This window comes from Phyllostomus discolor, chromosome 2, assembly GCF_004126475.2.
Source record: "Phyllostomus discolor isolate MPI-MPIP mPhyDis1 chromosome 2, mPhyDis1.pri.v3, whole genome shotgun sequence".
Taxonomy (NCBI): domain Eukaryota; kingdom Metazoa; phylum Chordata; class Mammalia; order Chiroptera; family Phyllostomidae; genus Phyllostomus; species Phyllostomus discolor.
The window spans coordinates 200745770-200769312 of record NC_040904.2 but is presented as its reverse complement, the minus strand read 5'-3'; the positions used below and the strand labels follow the sequence as shown (position 1 = coordinate 200769312).

At 43.8% G+C, this 23543-nt stretch overlaps 1 protein-coding gene across 5 annotated transcripts in view; it reads right to left on the bottom strand.

Annotated features, from left to right (window-relative positions):
• ANO4 (anoctamin 4) overlaps positions 1–23543 on the bottom strand; it is a 341656-nt gene that overhangs the window by 300463 nt on the left and 17650 nt on the right. For all 5 annotated transcript variants that reach the window (XM_036019465.1, XM_036019462.1, XM_036019463.1 and 2 more), the window contains exon 3: positions 21118–21369. In XM_036019465.1, the coding sequence (XP_035875358.1) occupies positions 21118–21369 (252 nt within the window). The remainder of the gene's footprint in view (positions 1–21117; positions 21370–23543) is intronic.

Genomic DNA, 23543 nt, shown 5'->3' with positions numbered 1-23543 from the left:
TCTTTGTTTTGAGGGCTATGAAACAAGGGGACGACTCCAAATGCAGAAGGCTGCAGTCAACGAGTGCACGGAAAACCGCTGACATTGAACCATCACATAGTAGGTGCTCAATAAATATTAGCCCCATCTCTTTCCCCCAGAAGGCCTTCTCCAAAGCCTAAAAAAGCCCTGCATCCCCTTGGGATCGAGATTTTTGTGTCACTTAGGGATGGCGACAATGAAGCAACCATGTTAAAAAAAAAATGTATGGGGCTGTAACCCCAAGTTCAGAGCAGCAGTTATGATAGAGGACTCAAGGCTTGGAAAATTTTAGCTTAAGGTAAAAAGCTGTAAGTCTAGCAAGTAATGTGTATTAATCTTTTGTTTCAGAAACTATAGATAAGGCCCATCCTGACTCCTAGGAAAAGCAGCCGACCCCCTGGGGCACTGATAGAGGATTACCGCCTGGGGACATCCAAACCTTTGTTCCAGGAAGAGCAGATGACCACCCCTTCCCCTTGGAAACAGCTAACTGCCCAGGACAGGAATGTTGCAACTTCTGAATCTCAAAGCCCTCACTGCACCTTGTTTGTCCTCCCCCACCCCCTTATAAAAGATCTGACCAGGAGGGAGAAGAGAAGATGGTTTGTTAGGGTATGAACCTGCCATCTTCTCGGATCGATCGCCGGCCATCTGAATAAAGCACCCATAAAAGATTCAATCACTGTCATTGCTTATTGGATTTGGTAGTGACAGGCAGCCGGAACACCGGTGTCTTTTCCGGTTACAGTTACATCTGTGGGGAAAGAAGGTCACACGGGGGCTTCCAATATATGTGTAATATGTGGCATCTTCTAGTAAGTGTGGGCATGTGCGTTTTCCTATTTTTATGCCTGCTTGTGTGTCTACTTCATGACAAAATGTTTAAGTAAAAAGAGATAAAAGAAAAAGTCCTTGAAAAAAATGGCACATGAGGTCAGAAGGTCTATCTATGGGGCAAAAGGAGAATGTCGACAGAATGGGAGCTGGCCCAGCAGGACAGGTCCAGCAAAGGGGCCCTGGACAGCATTAGGAGGCTGGTGTGCTCCATGAGGAAATGGATGAAGGTGGGCACATCACAACCTTGACCTTGGCCAGCTTCCCTTGGCCTTTCTAGGCAAGCAGGAAAACGAGAAATGTTGTTTATATCGACATTCCCTTTCAAGCTTCACCTCTTTGGTGCAGGAAAGTAAGGAAGGAGCCACGTTGAGGGTGTGCTGTGTTCTCATCAGCGGTGCTACACTGAGCCCAGAACCCTGGCAGCTTGACTACGTGCAGGCGTTCCTGACAGCCCTAAAGACGTGGGGCAGAGAGGGATAAGGAGAGAGCAGCGACCGAGCCCAGAGAGAGAAACCATCACTCACTCACTCACTCTCCCCCGACTCTGGCCTCAGCCATGTTAAGAAAGCTCCGATCTAGCCTGTTCTTAATTTGAAAGGATGTACGCAATGCATTGCACAATGTGTGTAGTAGGTGCCAAATAAATACATGAAATAAAAGCAATGCTGCAACACACACAGATACCCATATAGAGAGAGTATCTGTGTGTAGCCGCACAAGCCAGTGGGAACAAATGAGATGTGATGTCCAAAGACTGGAGCTTAGGTCCATGCTCCAGTGTGTCCGGGAGCAGAACACAGACTCTCCACAGTCTTCACATCCTCCAATGAGCATTCTAACACCTACCAGTGGTGGGCTGAATCATGCCCCCTAAAATATATGCCCACCTGGAAACTCAGAACGTGCCCTTATTCGGAGTTAGGGTCTTTGCACATGTAACTAAGGACCTCAAGAGAAGCTCTTCCTGGATTAGAATGGGCTGTCAATTCAGATTTCCTTATAAGAGACAGAAAAGGGGGAGGCGGACATGCACATTGAAGGCTGTGTGAAGACTGAGGTGTGGAGGCAGGGGCTGGAGTTACGCTGGCACAGAGAACTCCAGGAGCACCAGCGGCTGGAGGAGGAACAGGTGGATTCTTCCCTGGGGCTTCTGGAGGAAGCACAGTGCGGCTGACATCTTGATTTCAAAATTCTAGCCTCCAGAACTCAGAGAGAATAAATTGCTGTTGTTTTATGCCACTGAGTCTGTGGCAATTTGTTGCAGCAGTCCTAGGAAACCACTACACTAGCTTTCGGGGCCAGTGCGAATGTACACTGTGAACTATGTAGAGGGATATGAGTGGTAGCTGTCAATATTAATGACTGCACTCATACGTGGAATCTAATGAACACACTAAACTAACGAGCCAAGTAGAGAGACTCATAGAGAGTAGAGAGGAGGCTGACAGCTCTGAGTGGGCAACAGGGGAGTTAGGGGGTGGAGGGATTGAGCAAAAAGGAAAGAGGATGCATGGACGTGGACAACAGTCGTGACTGCAGGGGGCAGGGGTGCATAAGAGGGATAAATAGTAATGGGAAAAATACAGCTAAAAAAATCACCAAATGTATGAGATAAAACGTCTTCTGTGAGGAACCAAATTCCAGACCTGGGGACACATCCCCAGCAGCTCTTTGCAGAGAAGCCAGTCAGGACACTGGCATCTCGCTCCTTGTTGGATCCAGACGGCCTCACTCCATTTGCACTTAGTGCCTTTAGGAGGATTCCAGTGGAGCTGGTGCAGAGGGAAGGGGCCCGTCTGCTTTCCAACACTGGTCCCACAGCAGGCATCGCGTGCTGAGGCCACTGCTGTCACTGTACAACCCACATCCAAGTACAGTTCAATGCACGTCAGCCTGACTCGAATGCTGCCTGAGCCAGGACCAAGGGCAGGTGACTCTAGGGCCAGAGTCTTCCCCTGAACAGTGTCATTCTCGGTCGGAGCGTTTCAGGGCAGAAGAGCTCCAGGCTGCCGGAGAAAGAGCCCGCTGCAAGGCCCCTTCAATTTCTCACCCACAATGTTCTCACTCAGGACATTGCCCTCACAATACTTTCCAGATACTTGAGTATGGATTTTATTTTTTTCTGTTATATTAGAATCCATAGTCCTTGAAGGAATGAGGAATAAATATATATGGATTAAATTAGGTCAGCAAAAAGCACAAAAGGGGTCAGAAGCATAGACAGATGAAGACACCCAGAAAAGGAAAAACTGCTTCAGAAACCATAAAAAAAAAGAAGGAATGTAAGAGAAAGGTGGGATGGTGGTTGTTGTTGGATCTAATGGTGACTGCAGACTCCGTACTACACTTGTGTAAAATTGGTACCGTTCCCACGTTCGAAATCAGAACAAACCGAGGCCGGCTGGCAATCTGCGTTAGGGAACGGACGTCTATGCATCAGGAATTAATGAGGTGAGTGGACTCCGTGGCCTTCAAAGGTTCCTTCCAAGTCTGAAATTCACCCTCCTCAAATGCAAAGTCTGCACAAGGTCAAGGTTCTTGGCAAGCAGGACACACCACTCAAGGCCCTCACCATCAGACCTACCTCAGGAGTTAAGCCAGGGAGAGGGGAGTACACAGCAGTAATCTGAGATGAGGTTGACAAGGGGCAGGCGGGGGGCGGAGGGTGGGGGCAGTCGTGAAGTGCTGAGACACTGAATTGCATTCTCTGGACAACTGGGAACCACTGAAAGCTCTCCAAAGGGAAGAGGCACAACCAGACGTGCACCTTAATAAAGACAGTAAGCCGACAGCCTTCCTGAGAATGGAGACTTCAGGGAAGACAAAATCACGGCTCAGACGAAAGTGATGAGGTGTGAACCAAGGCCCAGAGAGTGGGGTGGAAAGAAGGAGAATGAGTGACTCACCCTCAGGTGTGGGGAGCAGGGTGGAGAAAAAGGTCAAGGACCAGTCTAGGTTTCTGGCTTGAGCAACCATGTACATTCACCAAGGGAAAAAAAAAAAACAGAAGGGGCAGAAAAGAAATTGGTACAAGAAGATGGGTTTTGGTTAACATGAGTTTAGGTAACTGTGGGGTATCTATATGGAAATGTCTAGAAAGAAGTCAGAAAAGGTCAGGTGGGCAATTTGAGGCAAAAATACAGAATGCAAATTACAAGTAAAACAGGGTCGTGGCTGCAGAGCTTTAAGTTGACCAGCTTCTTAAATCCCCATAAAACACAAAGATACAGATATTATTACCATCCCTACTTTATTTATGTCAATACATTCAGAGCAAATAAATGATAAGACCAAATCAAAAACTCAGATTCTCAGGCTACTACTCTGTGCTTCAGCCAAAGGATAAAAGTCTCTCTCAATAAGTAGCACAACAAAATTTACACGGACAATTTTCCCTCAAGGTGCAAGGTAGATTTTTTTAAACTCAAACGTGGGTGTGGTGAATAGGAAAAGGCTTTGTCTACCTTCTTGTTCTCCTGCCCCATGTTAAGTCCTGGGCTTCCTGGTCAATGCTCACCCCATAATTAAATGACAGTTTCTGTGCACGAATTAAAGTGACGCCTTTGGTTTTATCCTGAATCTTCGTAATCTGCTTTTTATGTAGGAAGGCTCCAAAGTAAAGTATACCTTAAAGCATATAATACCGAAATCTTGGCCTTCTAAAATTAAATGAGGAGAAAAACTTTAAAACATTTTCTTTAGCAGGCTTTCAAATGTTGGAAGGCAAGGTTAGCAGTACAATCCATAAAAATTCTTGAAAAAAAATATAGAGGGGAGTATGTTCCTTGACATCAGTCTTAGCAATGACATTTTGGGTTTGACACCAAAAGCAAAGACAGCAAAAGCAAAAATAAACCAGCAGGACCACAGAAAACTAAAAAGCTCCTGCACAGCCACAGGAAACCAGCAACAAAATGAAGAGGCAACCTAGGGAATAGGAGAAAATATTTACAAATCACACATCTGATAAGGCATTAATATCCAGAGTATATAAAGAACTTACACAAATCAACTGCAAAAGAAAAAGACTAAAAATAGGCAGAGAAACTAAATAGATATTTTTCTTAAAAAAAAAATAAAAGACATACAAATGGCCAACAGGCACATGAGAAGATACTCAACATCGCTCATCATCAAGGAAATGCATGTCAGAAGCACAATGAGACATCACCTTGCACCTTTTAGAATGGCTGTTAGCAACAAGACAAGCCCTAACAAGTGTTGGTGGGGATGCGGAGAAAAGGGAACCCCCATGCACTGCTGGTAGAAATATAAATTGGTGTAGCCACTATGGAAAACAGTATGGAGATTTCTCAAAAAATTTCAAATAGAACTAGTATATGATCTAGCAATCCCACTTCTGGGTATACATCTGAAAAAAAAAAAGCAAAACAAAGTGATTAAGTTGAAGAGAGATCCACACTCCCATGTTCACTGCAGCATTATCATCAAAGCCAAGAAGACATGGAAACATCTGAAGTGTCCATCGACAGATGCACAGGTAAAGAAACGTGATACACGCACACAGGAATATCGGCCATAAGAAAGAAGGGAATCCTGCCATTTGCAACAACATGGATGGAACTTGAGGACAACAAGCTAAGTGCAATAAGACAGAGAGAGGCAAAGACTATACAATAGATCTGAAGTAAAATGTTTAAGAACTGAACTCACAGAAACAGAAAACAGGTTGGTGGTTGCCAGAGGTAGGGGAGGGATGGGAAAAATGATGGAGATGATCAAAAGGTACAAAATCCCAGTTATAAGATGAGTACATTCTAGGGATGTAACGTACAGCATGGTGACTATAGTTAATACTGTATCAAGTAGTTGAAAGTTGCTAAGAGAGTAGATCTGAAAAGTTCTCATCACAAAAAAATAAAACTGCAACTATGTGAGGCGATGGATATTAACCAAACTTACTATGGTAATCATTTTATAATATATACATAAATCATTATGTTCTATACCTTAAACTTACACAGTTATTTATGCCGATTATATCTCAATAAAATGGGGTGGGGAGGCTAGCAGTACAGATGGATAACGTCAAACATCCAAAAGTCACTTAGCTATAACTTTAAAATTTTTGTGGTTACATCTTATTTAATAAGGAGGTGACATCTAATGCTTGAGAAAATAATAACAGTAATAGTAATTAATAATGATGTACGAAGCCCTGACTCAGGATAAGTAGGAGAAAATGCCCCATTTGTCCTAGTGCTTTATCTCTAGGACCCTCTTTGCAAACCATGCAATAGACCAATGATACTCTGATAAAATAGTAAAGGAGTTGACCTTGGCCACTTGCCCCTTCCCTAGAACAGTGAAAATGGCTAAGGGTTAAGATCTGAAAGGACTACTGTGTATGGGGAAGGGAGCTGACAGCACATGAGCTGCAGTGCCAGCAAACCGGAGCACGACGGAGAGGAGAGTCGAGTGAGTGCTCAGACTGTGAAGAAAACAAATATATGACTTGAGCAGGTGGTAGTAAACTAGGAGGAAATCTGTTAAGTCAATTAATGGTAATTAGAAGAAGATAACCAAGGATGATTGTAATCAAAGTATAGTGATTGTTACAAAGAGTTTTACATTAAGAATTCGAGATACAGCATTAGTTTAAGGACACAGTGAATACATAACAACCGAGCCATTCGATGCAGTAAGTACTGATCACCATCATGCATCACACGCTCTTCGAGGCCACAGGGATCCGAATTCTGATCACACAATTTCCCTGCCGGCAGGACACTCACCGTTTAGCACAGCAAAGATACACATTTGCTGTGACTCACTGTGGTTAATTATCTGCTTAAGATGCTGTGGGAACACAAAGGAAAGAGCATGGGAAAGTCCTCACAGAGGAATGGCATTTGAGCAGGATCTTAAATTTCATCAAGCAGAAGAGGATGAGGAACCAGACCCTCCCAGGTGACAGTTCAGCATAAGCAAAGACAGGTTGACACCACAGTACACCAGGCAGAGCCGGAACATAGGATGCCTGGGGCAACAGAGCTAACAAGACAGGTTGGGCCAGACCATAAGGGTCTTGAACCCCATGCTATGATGTTTGAACTCAAATTATAGTCAGCCACAGGACCACTGATGGATTGTTTTACATTTATGTTAGTGTGCTAAAATACACATAAAAAAATTTACTATGAGTACAGGTTTGGCAAAAGTAGGTTTCAGTTGTGAGTATGCAAAACAGAGTTTACTCCATATGAACTGTAAGCCTACATTTGCCCACCCCTGTATATTCAGTAATGTTGTGCAACCATACCACTATCCAGTTCCAGAATCCTTCATCACTCAAAAAAAAAAAAAATCTGTAAACATAGAGCAATCATTCCTCCTCCTTTCCCCTTAGCCCCTGGCGACCACTAACCTGCTTTCTGTCTCTACAGATTTGTCTATTCTGAATAGTTCATATAAATGGGATTGTACAATCTGTGACCCTCTGTGTTTGGTTTCTTTCACTTAACACAGTGTTTTCAAGATTCATCCATGTTGTAGCATACACCAGTACTTAATTCCTTTTAATGGCTGAACAACAGCCCACTGCATAGATACACATTTTGTTTATCCATTCATCCATTGATGGGTGCTTCCTCCTTTTGACTATTGTGACTGGTGCTGCTATGAATGTTGGTGTGCATGTCTGTCTGAACACCTGTTATCCAGTCTTCTGTGTGTATGCCCTGGGGTGAAGTTGCTGGGTTATATGGTAATTCTTTGTTCCACTTATTGTGAAACTACCAAAACCACTGATGGTTCTTAAGCCAAGAAAGGGCGCGTTGGGTTGATATTTTAGACAATGAACATGTGGCTGGGAAGGAGAGAACAGATGGAGAAACCAGTGAAGGCAGGAAAGCCACCCAGGAGGCTACCGCCCCAGCCCAGATGAGAGAGAAGAAAGCTTTAATCCATGGAAGTGACCACAAAAATGAAGAGGACAGATTCAGAGTACATTTCTGAGGCAGAATGAGCAATAATTGATGAGCAGTTACAGGAGAGGACCGAAGAAAACACTATTCATAGCTCCACATTATAATGAGTTAGCTACTGAGCTCCAAAAAGAAGGCATTGTGTCCTAGTCACCCTCGCATCCCCAGTGCTTATCAAAGAACCTGGTCTGATAAACAAAGAACAACTTCAGCGTAGGCTGAATAATGATGTCAGCCTCTATTCACAAGGGAAAACTGATAGACAATGGCTGTAAGTACGGGGGGCGGGGTTTAAGATGACCCTTCCCTGTTGGACACAGAGAATGGAAGGGGATCAGTTTGAGGAAACGGGGAACCCAGGGTGGCGGTGGGGGAGGTGGGGAGACGGGTGCTTGTGGAAACCTGAGGCAGGGGATGTCCAATAGAGAACAAGAAATTCAGAGCTAAGCCTTAGAGGAAAATAGGGACATAAGCCAGTATTTTGATACAGACTGTAGCTTTAGTCATTAAAAATCTCTCATTGAAACATCTACCTTCATAAATCCAAAACTCCGTAACACAATGGCATAAATATCTTCCTAGGAAGAAGCAGAAAAAACGAGAGTAAAAACTATGGTGTGGGTTGTGGTTTAATCTAAATCATGCCCACATCTAGGATTCAGGCAGGCCACTCAGTGCACAAACATTTGCTTTCCTAAAATGATCTGTACTAAGAGAAGAGGTTTTTACTAGGAAGTTTAGGTAAAAGGAGGTCAAACTAACCTGGGTACGAGAACAGCATGACACCTCTTTTCGGGCAGACTGAATGACTCAGCTGTAAAATCTACTGGTAAAAGTGCCACTTCTGAGTCAAGGAGACCATGTGTGTGTAAGATAGGTAGTGGAAAATTGTGTCATTGGCTCCAACCCTTCACCCTTCCCTAATTCCGCATCCTTTTGCCATGCAACTTGGCAATGCCTTCCTACTAACAGATATTATGTCCCATCCCTAACTCTGAGCTCAGTCACGAGACATGGTTTGGTCAATGGAATATTGCCTAATGTGTTCCCAACAGAAGCTTGAAAAGCTTTCATTTGCATGAGACATGCCATGGCTAGCTTACTGGCGGATGAAAGATTTATGGAGCAGAGCCAAGTCCCCCCAGTTGCTCCAGCTGAGAACAGCCTAGATCAGCCAATGGCCAGCCAACTCCAAGACACTGAGTGAGCCCAGCCAAGATCAGCAGAGCCCTCTACTCCCAGATGCATTAGTAAATGCTTAGTACCATGCACTGAGTTTGGGGGGTTGTGCAGTATGCGATATTATTTTAGTAATGACAAATAATAAAGATACGTGTCATTTCCTGAAACATTTTGTCAGGTGTTGGGGAGAGAGGGAAGACTGATAAAATAGATGACATAATGTAAAACTATTTCTTTAGGTAATGGTCAAAAAAAGTTGAAAGCCACAAACTGAGAGAAGGTAGCTGAATGCCACTGCACACCTTGGCAAACTCAGCACCCAAGCCAACCCAGGAGCAACGAGGAGGAGACAAACAGAAGAGTAAAGGACTTGGTGAGCCTGAGTAACGAGTTGAACCAGCAGCTTCACTCACACTTCAGGATTTTAAAAAGACCTTTGTCTATTTCATCTCCTGTGAGTCTCATAACAGCACCACTTGACAGATGAAGAAATTGAGGTTCGCAGAGGTCAAGTCCCCCATGGGAAGGCAACACAGTAAGTGGCAGAGCCGGGGAGAGACACCAGGTCTTTGGTCTCCTGTTGCACATTCTCACCATAATCTTCACCGGCTCCAACACATCCTTGAGATCTTTCAACACATGACACACTCTGCGTCTTCACCTGTTTCCAAAATCCAAATTAAATACCCTCCGGATATACTCACTGATAGTGTTTCTTTTTCTATTTATCTTTTACTTTTCAATTACAATTTACATTCAATATTATTTTGTGGCCCTGGCTGGCGTAGCTCAGTGGATTGAGCACAGGCTGTGAACCAAAGTGTCGCAGGTTCAATTCCCAGTCAGGGTACATGCCTGGGTTGCAGGCCATGACCCCCAGCAACCGCACGTTGATGTTTCTCTCTCTCTCTCTCTTTCTCCTTCCCTTCCCTCTCTAAAAATAAATAAATAAAATCTTTTAAAATATATGTATATTATTTTGTATTAGTGGCAGGTGTACAGCATAGTGGTCAGACAGTCATAACTTTGAAAAGTGTTCCGCCGGTATTTCCAGTACCCACCTGGCACCATATGTAGTTATTACAATATTACTGACTATAGCCCTGGCCGGTGCAGTTCAGTTGGTTGGAGTAAGGACCCATAAACTGAAAGGTTGCGGGTTCCATCCCTGGTTAGGGCACATACCTAGGTTTCAGGTTCGATCCCCAGTAGAAGTAGATACAGGAGGGAATCAATCGATGTTTCTCTCTCTCTCTCCCTCTCTTCCCCCTCCCCCTCCCTCTCTTCTTCTCTCTCTAAAAGCAATGAAATAATATCCTTGGGTGAGGATAAAAAAAATAGTGACTGTTGATTGCTAATAGTGTTTTTGTTTGTCTGGGACAAGTTGATGCTGCATGTTGGAGTTCTCAATACTGGAGCCCTGGGCCCACAGCCCTGGCTCCTCCGCTGGCCAGTGGGGCTTGACTGCACCCCCTCTTGCAGGGCACTAGCTCCATCCCTCCCACCCACCCCCCCCAGCTGCCACAGCCATGGAACTGAGGTGCATCCCAGCCCCAGGCACCCACCTCTGCTGGTCCCACCCTGGTCCCTGGCCAGTGGCAGGGTCACCCATGGCCAACAATGCCTGTGCTGAAATACTGTTTTTTCCTTCATGGAGCCGACTGAATTTTCCTTTCTTGTATGATTATTCAATAGCAGTTTCATCCACTAGCCTGCTCCACTGCCAATCTGTAAAGAAAGGAGCCCTGTTTGGGTCCCCCCCGTGTGCCCGGCACCTTCTGCAGTGCTTGACACATAGTAGGCACTGGATGGACAGCTGTCTAATAAATAAGCCCGAATCACACAGCCTCACATGGAAAAAGTGGAGCCAACTCTCCCAATTCTTCACTTACAACCATAAATCGGTTGTCTCCCTATTTTCTGGAAAAAGAGACTATATAAGCTTTCCAAACACAGACCCTTGTAACTAGATAACCAGGTGAACGGTGATCAGAAGGGTGTCCCTCAGCCCTTTCGTTCCCCTCAGCTGGACGGAACTGTAAGCTGAGCCCGAGTCTGGGAGCTCAGAAAACCTGCCCGGATGCTGGACCTCCTTCTCCACAGAGCTCCAAGCCCTGATCCTCTACTTGGTCTTGGCTCTCACAGTGATTTACAAGTCAGCTGCTGCCCACAAACCCACTGGATGAACTCTGATGAACCGCATCTCCAAAGTCCTAACCTACTTCAGCTCAGCACACTACTGAACAAACAACTTGCCATCAACTCCCCATCCTGACACCAGTCCACAGAGACCTACCCCACTGCGGCCTGAGAACTCCACTGCATTCTCCAACTCACCTGCTCATGGATCCTTCCAATCACTTCACCGCGATCAGCTGATGTAGTGGACGCTGCCTGGCGGCCATCCAACCCCGACACCCGGCTGCTGCGAGTGTTGGCACTCATGGCTGTCAGCTGAGTCTCTCTCTCTGGGCCTAGTCCTCAAAGGGAATTTCTCAAGGTTACACCCCTCCCCCACAGAAGGCAATGAGGGGAGGGTGCAAGACCCCAGCTGTAGGACAATTTTGAAGGGCTGTTCCAGCTCCAGATTTCCCTACATGATTAGCTGAGGCCTCTGTGCATCATCACAGTCCAAATCCTCCATGTGGCCAATCCTTCTTCCTTCTCCCTCCCATCTCCCCCTTCCCCCACCCCATACACATGCGCATTCAGACACACTGGTCCCACACGCACTTCCCAATAAACTCCTTACATGTCCAGTTCTATTCAGAATGTTTCCAAAGGGACCCAAACTAAGAAAATGAAGCTCCCTCTAAAGTCAATAACCATGGTTGTTAGGATTCTTAATTTGATTTTTAGTACGTAAACAATCTATATGAAAAAGTTAGAATCCTTATACTTCACAGGTCAGTAATTTTTCCATAACAAAATATAAGGATCCCTTCCACTTCCAACTGGGGGTAAAACACATGTCTCTATGGCATGTGTTTTGGGAACTCAGAAGCATGTTTGGATAAAGAACAGCAATGCAAGGGTCTTTAAGAAGATCCCTTCATCCCACCTGCCTGTTGGTAACCACACATTCTTTGGTATGGGGAACTTTTTAAAAATGCAAAATTTCACCTACCTGCCCCCCACCACACTACTGAATGAGGTGCTCCAGTTGAACAAGATCTGGGGACTGGTATTCACATTAAAGTCTGAGAAGCTCTGGTTCAGAATTACATGAACCTCAACAAAGGAAGCAAATTCCACTAAAGGCGGGGGGTGCTCTCTCTGGGCCATGGCCCATTCTCTGTCTCACTGCTGCACTAAGAAATTCACTTTCCCTTCCACTTTCAACTCTATGCTGGCTCACGTTTGCATTCTTTTCTGAGTGAAGCCAAGAATCCACAGTGGGCTCAGGATCCTCAGGCCCCCGCACCAGTCCCACCTCACCTCATTCACTCCCTTTCGGCTGCACTGGGTGTATTTTAATGTCTCGTGCTCCTCTTTCCTTCCTACCAGAGGTTCTTTACTTGCTGCTACCACTGTCCTCACTCTCTCTGCACTTCCCTTTATAAAAATAAAACAGATGAGTGGATGAAACAATGATGAGACATTTACAAAATAGAATGATACTTGGCTGTAAAAAAGAAGAAAATTTTACCTTTTGTGACAGTATAGATGGACCTGGAGAACATTATGCCAGGTGAAATAAGCCAGCCAGAGAAAGACAAATATCATATGATTTCACTCACATGTGGCATCTAATGAACAAATGAACTAACAAGGAAAACAGAGACAGACTCATAGATGGAGAGCAGACTGACAGCTAGTGGTGGTTGGAGGTGGGGGCAAGGCTAGGGGGTGGAGGGTTTGAGCAAAAAGGAAAAAGGACTCGTGGACAACAGCGTGGTGATTGCCAGAGGAAGCGGGGTATAAGAGGACTAAAAGGTAATGGAAAAAATATAATAAAGATTAAAAAACTAATAAAATGATATAATAAAATATAATAAAGTTTGAGAAGCATGGATCTAAACTACAAAGGTTCAGTATCATATTTCACCTTGGAGATACTTGGGATACCCACTCACTCACATACCACATCCATTAATCATCAAGTCCTACCGAAGCTATCCCCAAAACATCCCTTTGGGACTGTCTTGCTCAATCCCAGTTCAGACCCTGTTATCTCTTGAGGACTACACTTTGAATAGCAAGAGTTTAGGTGACCAGGTAAATGGATGACTTAATTGGAGCATTGTTATGCCTTGTGATTCTCAAATATATCATTCTTGCAAACCAGATTTAATATACCTTTAAATCATGTTTTTCTGTTTCTTATATCAGAAATCCTCAAGGAACTTCATACTGCATCATTTAATTGACTTTGTCCTCATGTGCCATCAATCATTCCTGCATTCACTGTTTTCAATGTTCCAAACTAAATAACCACAACACATGAAGAAGAAATGAACCGAGCTGTACTAGAATCAGGATGAAATGGGGCAGAGCCTTGAATTCTGAAAAAGACAATATAGCCAAATTTAGAAGAAGAGGAAAACAGGAAACTTGAATAAAGTTCAGTGACTTACTTATCTTAGCCATTTCTCTCATCGAGTGAACATCCCCAATGATCTTCTTAGTTCTAAAGTGATCCCCAACTAAAGTCAGATTTTCTCAGAGAAGTGGCATAGCAAGGTGGTTAAGATTCTGGGCCTGCTTGCAAACGTCAGTTAGTCGTGGAATGCCAAAAATAAATGGAATACCAGAGTAATAGCCCCAGAGAACCCAACCATCCTATGCAATGATATCTCTATGGATAACGCATTCAGTGTTTGACCTTGAGTGTGAAAAGCACACTTACCCCCACCTGCTCTGGAATCAGTCAGCCTTTGCACACCGTCCCGCTGCTTGGAACCCCAGTCCCTCACCTGACCAACCTCTACTCAAAAGCCTGCCCTTCTACTGTGATGTCTCCTACGCAGTCAGCATTCCAGAAAACCACAAATCACCTTCCAAAGTGCCAGGACAAGTGGTTCACTTGTTATGCCTTCCTATATTAAGTAGGTTAACCACCATATAAACCTTAGGAAATGTATTCCAAGATTGAAAATGAGATACTGTTTCAAGAATATTTTGACAAAAAGCAGAGGGAGAAGTGGGCAGATATCCATTCCATTTTTTTAAAAAAAAATAACATAAAATGTTCAATGAAAACCACAGAAGGAAGAGAAAAAGGAGGAGGAAAAAGCAAAGAGCAAACAAATGCAATGCATAGAAAGCTGTTACAAACATGGCAGAGATCAACCCCACTATAGCACTAACCACGATGGGGCAAATGGTTTAACCCCATCAATAAACCCACTCTAAATAGAATGGTTTATGTTGTCTACAAGAAACCCACTCTAAATAGAATGGTTTAGAAACTGTCTAATTCACACGTGTCCTGCTTTTCAGCTTTAGGCTGACCGGGAACATGGTACACCAGTGGGGGCAGGTCTGTGAGCATCTCGGAGCATTACTCAAACGGGGCACGCCATCTCCCAGCTGGGTCAGACTGTTCTCATCTCCTGCTCGCATCCGTAGCTCAAGTTGCAGGGTCCCTTTTTGTGGCGCCCTCCCTTTGAAATTTAAAACCTCCGTGTTCCCTTCAGCATGAATTCTGAATGTACCTGATCACAATTTGTTGAAAGCAATGTGTGCTATTAAATGGGTACCCCTTCTAGGTACTCGACACCTCAGGCAAATTGATAGCATCCCCACAGTGCATCCTATCTCAGATTTTCAGAGCTCGTACATACAGAAGCGCCAGCAAGGCCAACGGAGTCCCTAGGAAAGGTCAGCGAACATACTCCATCCCGTGACAAGACACAGTGCTGTGCTCAGACTATCAGCACATGGGTAAAACCCAGATTCTCGGGAAATGACCACCGATCTGGAATGGAGAACGGTCATTTCACATCTCCCTTCCCTTTCACAAATGGGGAACAAATGTTTACAATCCATAAGGAATGTTTGGAATTCATTAAGGTTCTCCTTCTCAAACTTGATTCTACCAGGAGACCACTGCGGCGGGGAAGAGGTGAGACACAGGAAACTGGGAAAGGAGGGCAAAAGGCAAAAGGGATGGGTTCTCACTTATTCCTGTGTGTGGGGAGATGCAGGGAGATTGCCACTGGCCTTGAACACAAATAAAGCAGCTGTGATTTACAACAGAATTTCAGAGGACTGTACACTGGGGGCTGGTGGGCAAGTAGCGAAGGTGTCACCTGTATCCTCAGGGAGAAAAACCTCCCTCTTAGGAGAGAAATTCACTCTGGGATTTTGATTGAGGTATTGTTTGCAAATGGCCCTTGTTAAATATTGGGTAAAACTCATTATAACCCACGAACCCATTCTCAATGATGAGACTACCAGATCACCCCCACCAAACAGAGCTCCAGAGAACAGGACCACGCCTGATTGGTGTTAATCAGTGGCCCTCAGCTGGGGGTGATCCCCCCACCCCTGGACATCTGGCAGTGTCTGGGGATGTTTTTGCTTCTCACAGCTGGCATCCAGTTGGGTAGAGACTTAGAGATGCTACAGGGCACAGGAGAGCCCCCATGGCAAAAAATGACTCAGCCTAAAATGGTAAGAGTGCCAAGGCTGAGAAACTGCTATAAGTTTGAAAGAGAAAACCCTAGGTACAGTGTGAGATACAACATAGGGTGAGTTAAAGGACTGGAGAAACATGAGAAAGGGAAAGTCAAAAGTGCTAAGGACATGCTTTTTCAAGGACAGTCCCAGGGGAGAGAGCAGAGCCCTGGGAATGCCATAAAGGCAGGGTCCATTGCAAGGTCAAGGTACAGCACACAGGAAGAGAAATGCAAAAGGAAGCAGCAGCACTGAGAACTAATGATGAATGGGACAATGAGTTAGGCATCGGGTCACATGTACTGCATTTCTGGCCTCTACCCAGTAGATGCCTGTAATACTCCCTGCCCAGTTGTAACAACCAAAAATATCTCCAGCCATTGTCAGATGTTCCCGGAGCAACTAAATCGTTTCTGGTTGAAAACAATTCTTCCAGAGGGACCTTTTTGAATTAAATACATAAATATAGTTTCTCTCATCTTCTTCATCTTAGTCCTGTCTTCTAGTTCCAGTTCCTACTTTTCTAAAATAGGCTCCTTTTCTAAAATAGGCTTCTTGATCACTTCTAAGTAGATGTGCACTGGGTAAACGCTCCCAGTCTTTTTCCAAAAATATTCGTATGCTGACCTCGCTCTTCGGTGATCATGGAGCTGGACCTGGAATTCTGCACTGACTGCCTTCCCTCCAGTGCACGGAGGAGAGCAAGGCTCTGTCTCTGGGCGTTCATCATTCCTACTGGAAAGTTCAGCCTCAGTTTGTTTCCCATTTGCAGGCAATCTTTGCCCCTTAGGTTGTTTCTAAGATTTTTTTTCCCTTTATTTTTTGCTTACTCACCATAATATGTTTGCATGTGGATTTATTTTTATTTCTTCTTCATTGTTTCATGAATCAAAGGATTTGCATTTCTCTTCAGTTCTGGAAAATTCTCCGACATTGGCCCTTTTCTTTGGTTCTCTCTCCCCACCACCCCTCTCTCTCTATTTTCTAATCCAGAGCAGCATTTCTAACCAATGTATGTTGGAATTTCTCAATTTGTCTTCTATATTTCAATCTCTTCCTCCTTATTTTTCTAGCTCCTATTTCTCTAACGTGCATTTGGGGTAATTTCTACAAAGGTACCTTCCATGCCTGATTCTCTCTTCAACTATGTCTAATCTGCAGTGTAAGTGGTCATAGAAAACATACTTTCTAATGTTTGGTTGTACACTGACCAGACAAATACACAATTAAGACACTAATTCTCAATTCAAGAACTGTACATCTAGTAGACTAACCAGACATATAAAAAGAATATTATGTTGCAGTATAGTAAGAGCAGAATTCAAGATGTCTATAGTACCTATCCACAGAACAGAAAGAATGACTAAATATGCCAAGGGAAAAAGGAAAAAATTCATAGAGGAAGTCACCTCTTAGCTAGGTTTGAAATCTTTACAGGAGATATAAGGAAGAGCATCCAAGTGGATGGCACAGCATGTGCCAAATCATCAATCTTTAGGGAACAGTGAAGAATTAACTGTAACTACTGTGTGGCTATATCTGTAGAGGTTGGTGAGAGATGTTAGAGAGGCACTTAAAGCTAGTGAGGCAGGCCCTCATGCACCACAAATGAAGTGTTTACACTGCATTCTTCTGGCAATGGAGAAGCGACAGAAGTGGTCAAGGAGGTGTGGGTAGAAGGAGAAAGGACTCATAGGGGAAGGAAGGGAGGGAATGAGGGAGATAGACAGACTTGGGAAAGGTAACCCTGTGGACATGAAAGAAATTAAGATGTAGGGAGGCTGGTTACAAGACAACTGCACTCATCTAAGTGGAGCTCATGAGAACCTGAGCTGAGATAGTATTGGTAGGGATGGAAAGGAGGCTCTGAAATAGAGACATTTCTAAGATGGCCCACAGAGGGGTAGGCACAAGGACACCAGTTTTTGGATTGGCAATCTGAATGGACAGTGAGAGCATTAAACAATAAGAAACTGAACTTTTAAAGCAACCAGAAAAAAAGTTCCATTTGGGGAACATAAGTTTTGAAAGGTATGGGATGCATGCAGCCTGAAAAGCCTGGTAGGCAGCTGTAAGTACGTCTTTAAAGCTTGTCAGGCGGGGAGGTACTGCTTTGGAGTCACCAGATGCAGCGAGTAACTGCGTACAGTGAAAGGCAGTGACCGAGAATCAGCTGGCGGCGGGAGTGGCCGAAAACATCAGTGGTGTCTTGGTGACGTGAGTTGTAAAGCCTGGTCATTGAAAACTGCGTCAAATATGCATGGAATATCTGAGATGGAGGGAGTTTCCCAACTTTCCCCCAACGGTTCTTTCAAATTTATCTTCTTTTAATTGGAAGAAATAATTTAGTAATATATTTTGCACTCGACGTATTTTACTAAAATATTTTATTGTTATAATTTTATAATACCATATTTTAATACTATGTTATTAGTATTTTACTAGTAATTTAAAAATTTAATAACAAAAATGTGTGTATGACAATCTAACAAGAATCATCTAAGTACTTATTCCACTGAATTAAAATATTTGATTTACTTATCTGTCCCCTCCTGTAGACTCTGACCACCTTAGACAGGGGTGCTGCCTTACTCGATTTTCCATTCCAGGGATTTATTACAGCACCTGACATAGAGTGAGAACTTCGTATGTATTGGATGCAGGGGTAACGCCAAGGTGATGCATGGGTGATGCATGGGTGATGCACAGGTGATGCATGGGTGAGCACGAGTAGGTGAACTGAACAAGCTCAAAACTGGACACTGTTTTTCCCACTTAACCTGCTGCAACTTATATACTGACTAAAACATTGGGTAAATTCTTAAACATAAGAAAATTCAAACAATCCATAAATAATTATATAGTTATTTTGTGTCTGTAACTTGTCAGCTCCTCCACATCAGACCTGCAGTTTATGCAGAAGAAAGACAGCTTGGAAATATGAAGGGATATATGTGTAGCGAAGTCTGGAATTTGTAGGACACTCTGATACACTTGCACAGAGTTTTCTTCAAACTAGTGACAGAAATATATATGGAGAATAAAATTAACTTTAAAAAAAACAAAAAGAAAAAATGAAACTGGAAGCTTTCACACAAAAATACCTATTGAGATCAATAAATTCCTATAAGAAATCAAATAAATGTAGTAACTAACCTACATATAATCATAATTGAGACTTACAGAAGCTGTATTAGCATCTTAGTTTTTCTATAATAAAATATGACATGCCTGTGTAATACATCTTTAAATGTTCCAGCTTACTTTGTAAGTATATGAATAATAATAATAATGCCACTTGTTTGGGAAATTCAATATTTTATTACCAATGGAAAGTTCCAAGGAGTGAAGGGAATTATGGGCTTTTCACTTGTTTTTGGAAACCTACAAGTTAAAAATAGAAACCTCTTCCAAAAGTCAGACTACAGGCCCTATGCAAAGAAAACAGCCAACTCAATGGCGAAGGTGGTGAAATGCTAATCTGCCATTCCACACGCTTCTTTGTCAAGAAATGTCATAACCTTCCAGCTAGCCGGGCCAAAGGCAGCACTTTCTCAGCTTGAGATTTTATGAAGCTTTTAAAGTAAGGAGAGGCAGTTCTCCTTCATGATAACAAAGCCCAGCAGATTTCAAACTTACATGTGGAAAAATGTTCCCATTCTCGATCATGATATTTCTACTCTCAAACTAATCTTCCACGAAGACAACCAGAGAGGTGGGCAGTCTTGCCATGGCAGAGCTGACGGCATGCATATGTCCCCCAGTGCTCTACAATATCAATCTTTCAGATTTCCACCTAGCCATTTAACCACAGACACTTTGGAGAGGGTGTCCCCCAACGTGAGTATGGAAACCTCAGAAATCCAAGTCCCCAGAGGAACAGCTTGGAGCATGCAGACTGCTAAAGCTCACTCTGTTCTGTGGACACAGCATCCCCTGGGGTGGAGCCCAGGAATCTTCACTGTTAACAAGTTCAAGTGGAATCTGCAATCTGCTGTTTTTAGAGATCGCTTTCGATAATCTGAAACTTCTGCAACACCAGTGTCTCACCTCTAGGTGGCAGCATCTGTGAATTGTTGAGTGACATTGTAATGCTGAGCTTACTTCCAGAACAGGAATTTCAGGTTGGATTTGGGTGATTGAACGATATCCCTAAGTGCTATCGCTACATGAGAAAAACGTGGCAGAATAGATTTTACATCATTTAAACCTCCAACTCAGACTTTTTATTCTGAATACGATTAACTGGCTATCCTTGTACAGATAGGTAAAACTTTCTGTAACTCATCTGAAGTGTAATGTAAATTATAAATTTTAAGGCAAGATGTTATAAGCAGCTTTCTTGCCTTGATTGCTTAAGTTGCACCTCCCAGGGATCACACAGATCAGCAGTCAGCGGACGTTTTCTGCCAAGGGCCTGAGAGTAAATATTTAAGTGTTTACAGGACAGATGGTCTCTGTCACAATTACTCAATTCTGCTGTTGTCACCCGAAAGCGACCATAGACTACACATACATATATGAATGAGTGTGGCTGTGTTGCAATAAAAATTTATATACAAATACTAAAACCTGAATTTCATAAAACTTTCATGTGTCTCAAAATAGCATTACTTCCTTAATTTTTTTTCGCTGTATGGACTACACGTTTGTGTCACCCCCAAAATTCACATGTTGAAATCCTAATGCTGGATGTGATGGTAGTAGGGCCCCTGGGAGATGCTTAGGTCATAAAGGTGAGGCCCTCATGCATGGGGCTGGTGTTCTTATAAACGAGACCCCACAGAGCTCCCTTACCCCTTCAGCTGTGTGGGGGCCCGGTGGGAAGTCTGACCCCCAGGAGAGAGCCCTCATCCATCCAGCCATGTGGGCCCCCTGACCTTGAACTCCAGCAGCATGAGAAATAAATTTCTGTTGTTTATAAACTACTAGTCTGTGGCATTTTATTACAGCAGCTGTAGTAGACTGAGACACCAATCATTTCTACAAAGTAAAAGCTATTCTTAGTTCTTGCACCAAACTCAGCAGGCCCAACCTGGCGTCACTGGCATCGATGCGCAGACCCCCGGCACAGGTCAAATTGGTGGTGGAGTAACATGAACTGGTAGTAACTGAGGCATTCAAAATGATTTTTCAATGACTTTTTTGAATTCAAGGGTTTCGTACAAGACAGATGCCTTGTCATTAAATAGAGGATTAAAGAAAATTAAACAAACCAATACAAAGTCACACGACAAAACTTGGAATTCTGACGCAGGGTTGATTTCCAGATGGTCATTTTACCAAACAGCACCAGGTCAAATACAGGCTTAGGCCAAATATTTACAAGCACATCCAAACTTCCTTCTGGTGCAGCCAAGCTATTGATATGGGGGAGGGTAGGGGGGAATTACAGGAGCCTATGACACCACACAAGAAGAAACACAGACGCAATTTGGTCAGCAGGCGAACGCGTGAACCTTAAATAGACGGAGACCTGAATCTCCACCAGGAAGCCAGCTAGTCCTACCTGTTGTGTCTTGACTCAGGGTTTCCTGGCTGCTGCTACTGTAAGAAGGCACTGGAGTGATGGACAGTGACGCTGGGCAGGACAAAGGCGTGGCCAGCTCCGTCTTGCGGGTGAGGGTCTGGTGATACACGGGGATGCCTGCATCCTTGGAGATGAAGAGAGGCAGATCTGACGGGAGGGTAGGTCGGCCTTGAGCATAAGGATTTTTCCAGTGGGTGAGCCCAATTGCAACAGGCCCAGAAATGTCATAACCTAGAGAGACAAACACATTATTAGGTCAGGAGCAGCCATAGAAGCCTTATGCTATAGAGCTTTTTATCGGCAAGTCAAATCAAACACCACTCGAGATAAAGATAAATGTTACTTTACAAATATGCAGCCTACAATCATCACACTTGGCAGATCTTGTCCACTTATTGGACGTACGTTTCTTTGCACATACTACGAGCTAGGGGCCCAGTCGGTTCCATTAAGGAGCTCAGAGTCTAGTAAGGGCAGTTTGTGGGGAAACGGGCCCCACTTCTGAACAATTTTCTGAATAACTTTTCACTGAAGAATCCTGGCTGACGAGAATGCCCAAGGAAAGGAAAACTTTAGAACAGTCTGATTGGATTGTTTGAACCCTTCTTAGCAGGTGACCTTCCTAAAAGGTGACTAATTGGAATTCAGCGAAACGAGAAAATTGGAATGCAAGAAAGCTCAGTCTTTCTTGAGCGAGGGCTCCGGGGCCTCTGGAGATATTCAATGAGAACACAAACTCTCAATGTTCACACTGCAGGGAGCCAGGGCCACAGTGGGAGACTGGGGCGAACATTACCGACCCAGGACTAGCGCTGAGCGTGTTCGCTGGACTGAGCTTCTGATGCAAATTTATTTTTTGCGATCAGTATTCTTGGATCTCCCACACCTGCTAAGAGTGTACTGAGTCACAGACGTGAAATTCCAGAATGCTCCCTTTAAATCAATGTCCCATTATGTTTTTATTAGAAATGTGAAAACACATTACTTTCTGTTTACACCAGAGAATTCTTTTACAAGAAGAATAATTACAGGGCCATGTTTTCCCTTGCCTGGGTGCTTTATTCAGAAACGCACTGAAATCCCTCCTCTCTTTTCATATTCCCGAGCTCCTGAGGATTCATTAATATGGAACAGAGCACAGCATGAAGCATCATGTGTAGCCGCCCCAAGGAACTGTGGACTAGCCACAATTTCAGGTTTTACCACTTTTTTAAAATAAAATTATAGCTGATTTATAGCACATACTCAATTTTGAAAAGATATTGTTCACATAACAAGCTTTTTTTTTTAAGTTTAGGAAATTATTGCATTTACTCCAAAATGGTGTTCATTAATTAGCAAATATTTTAACCCATGTTATTGATACACATGAGCTGTGAGAAGAGCTGCACAATGATGTTGGCATGGGAGGGAACCAGCCTAAATTTAAAAGTAGCAATGAGGTCAACGTCTTTTGCGAGGACAACCAACCATCCAGAGGAACAGCTGGAGTCCGAGTATCAAGTGGCAAGTTCCAGGAATGCCGCACTGGTGGCCTGCCCCTTCTCCCTCACCCGCCAGCCTGCCCCTGCTGGGCAGCGGGGCTCAGCTCTCTTTGAGAGCCAGACCCAAAATCACGGAGAGAGACGTGTAAGCAACACTCAAAATTGCAGGCTGTCTTAAGAATGATGTTCACTAACTATAAAGTTTTCAAATCTCTCATACATGGGTAAAGTGGGAGCTTACTACCAGAAAATAAGGAGTTATCTAAGGGTCTCATGAATAAATAGATCTCAGAAGGAATCAGTTTTTTGTTTCTGGCAATTTTTTGGCACCCTCTGCTTTGGGCAGGACATGGGCTCCTACAGGAACTCCACGAGTGCGCTATTTCCTGGAGTGAAATCCCCCCACAAAGGTGACACTAGACGAAGAGTCATCTCACACAGAAGAACAGAAGTGCAGGAGATGAAGGACAACAAAAGGAGCTTTTAAAACAGGACTCCTTGGATGACCCAGCAATCTCTCTTCCCTTCAGGACTTGGAGTCTGAGGCTGTTGATTATTTTCTACTTTTACAATAAATATTGCAAAAGTGCTTTGTGCTGAACAGACTGTGGGCATTGGACACTGTGTGGTGCTTGCGCAGAATCTCTCCACTGTTCTTCACCCCAACCAGGTTGTATTTCATTTGGGGAGTCATCCCAACCCTGCTCAACCACGTGACTCAGCAGAGGTGGACCTCACCCTCACCTCTATCCCCCTGGGGGAGGGTCTAAAGAGAGTCTCATCTCGCTTGCCAATGATTGGTTCAAGGGAGGGTGATCATGTGACCTAATCTCACCCAATGAGATAGGAGTAGGCAATGAGGCACTTCAGAGGGAAGCTTCTCAGTTCTACGAGTGAAAGCAGAAGGGAGGCCCCAAAGCT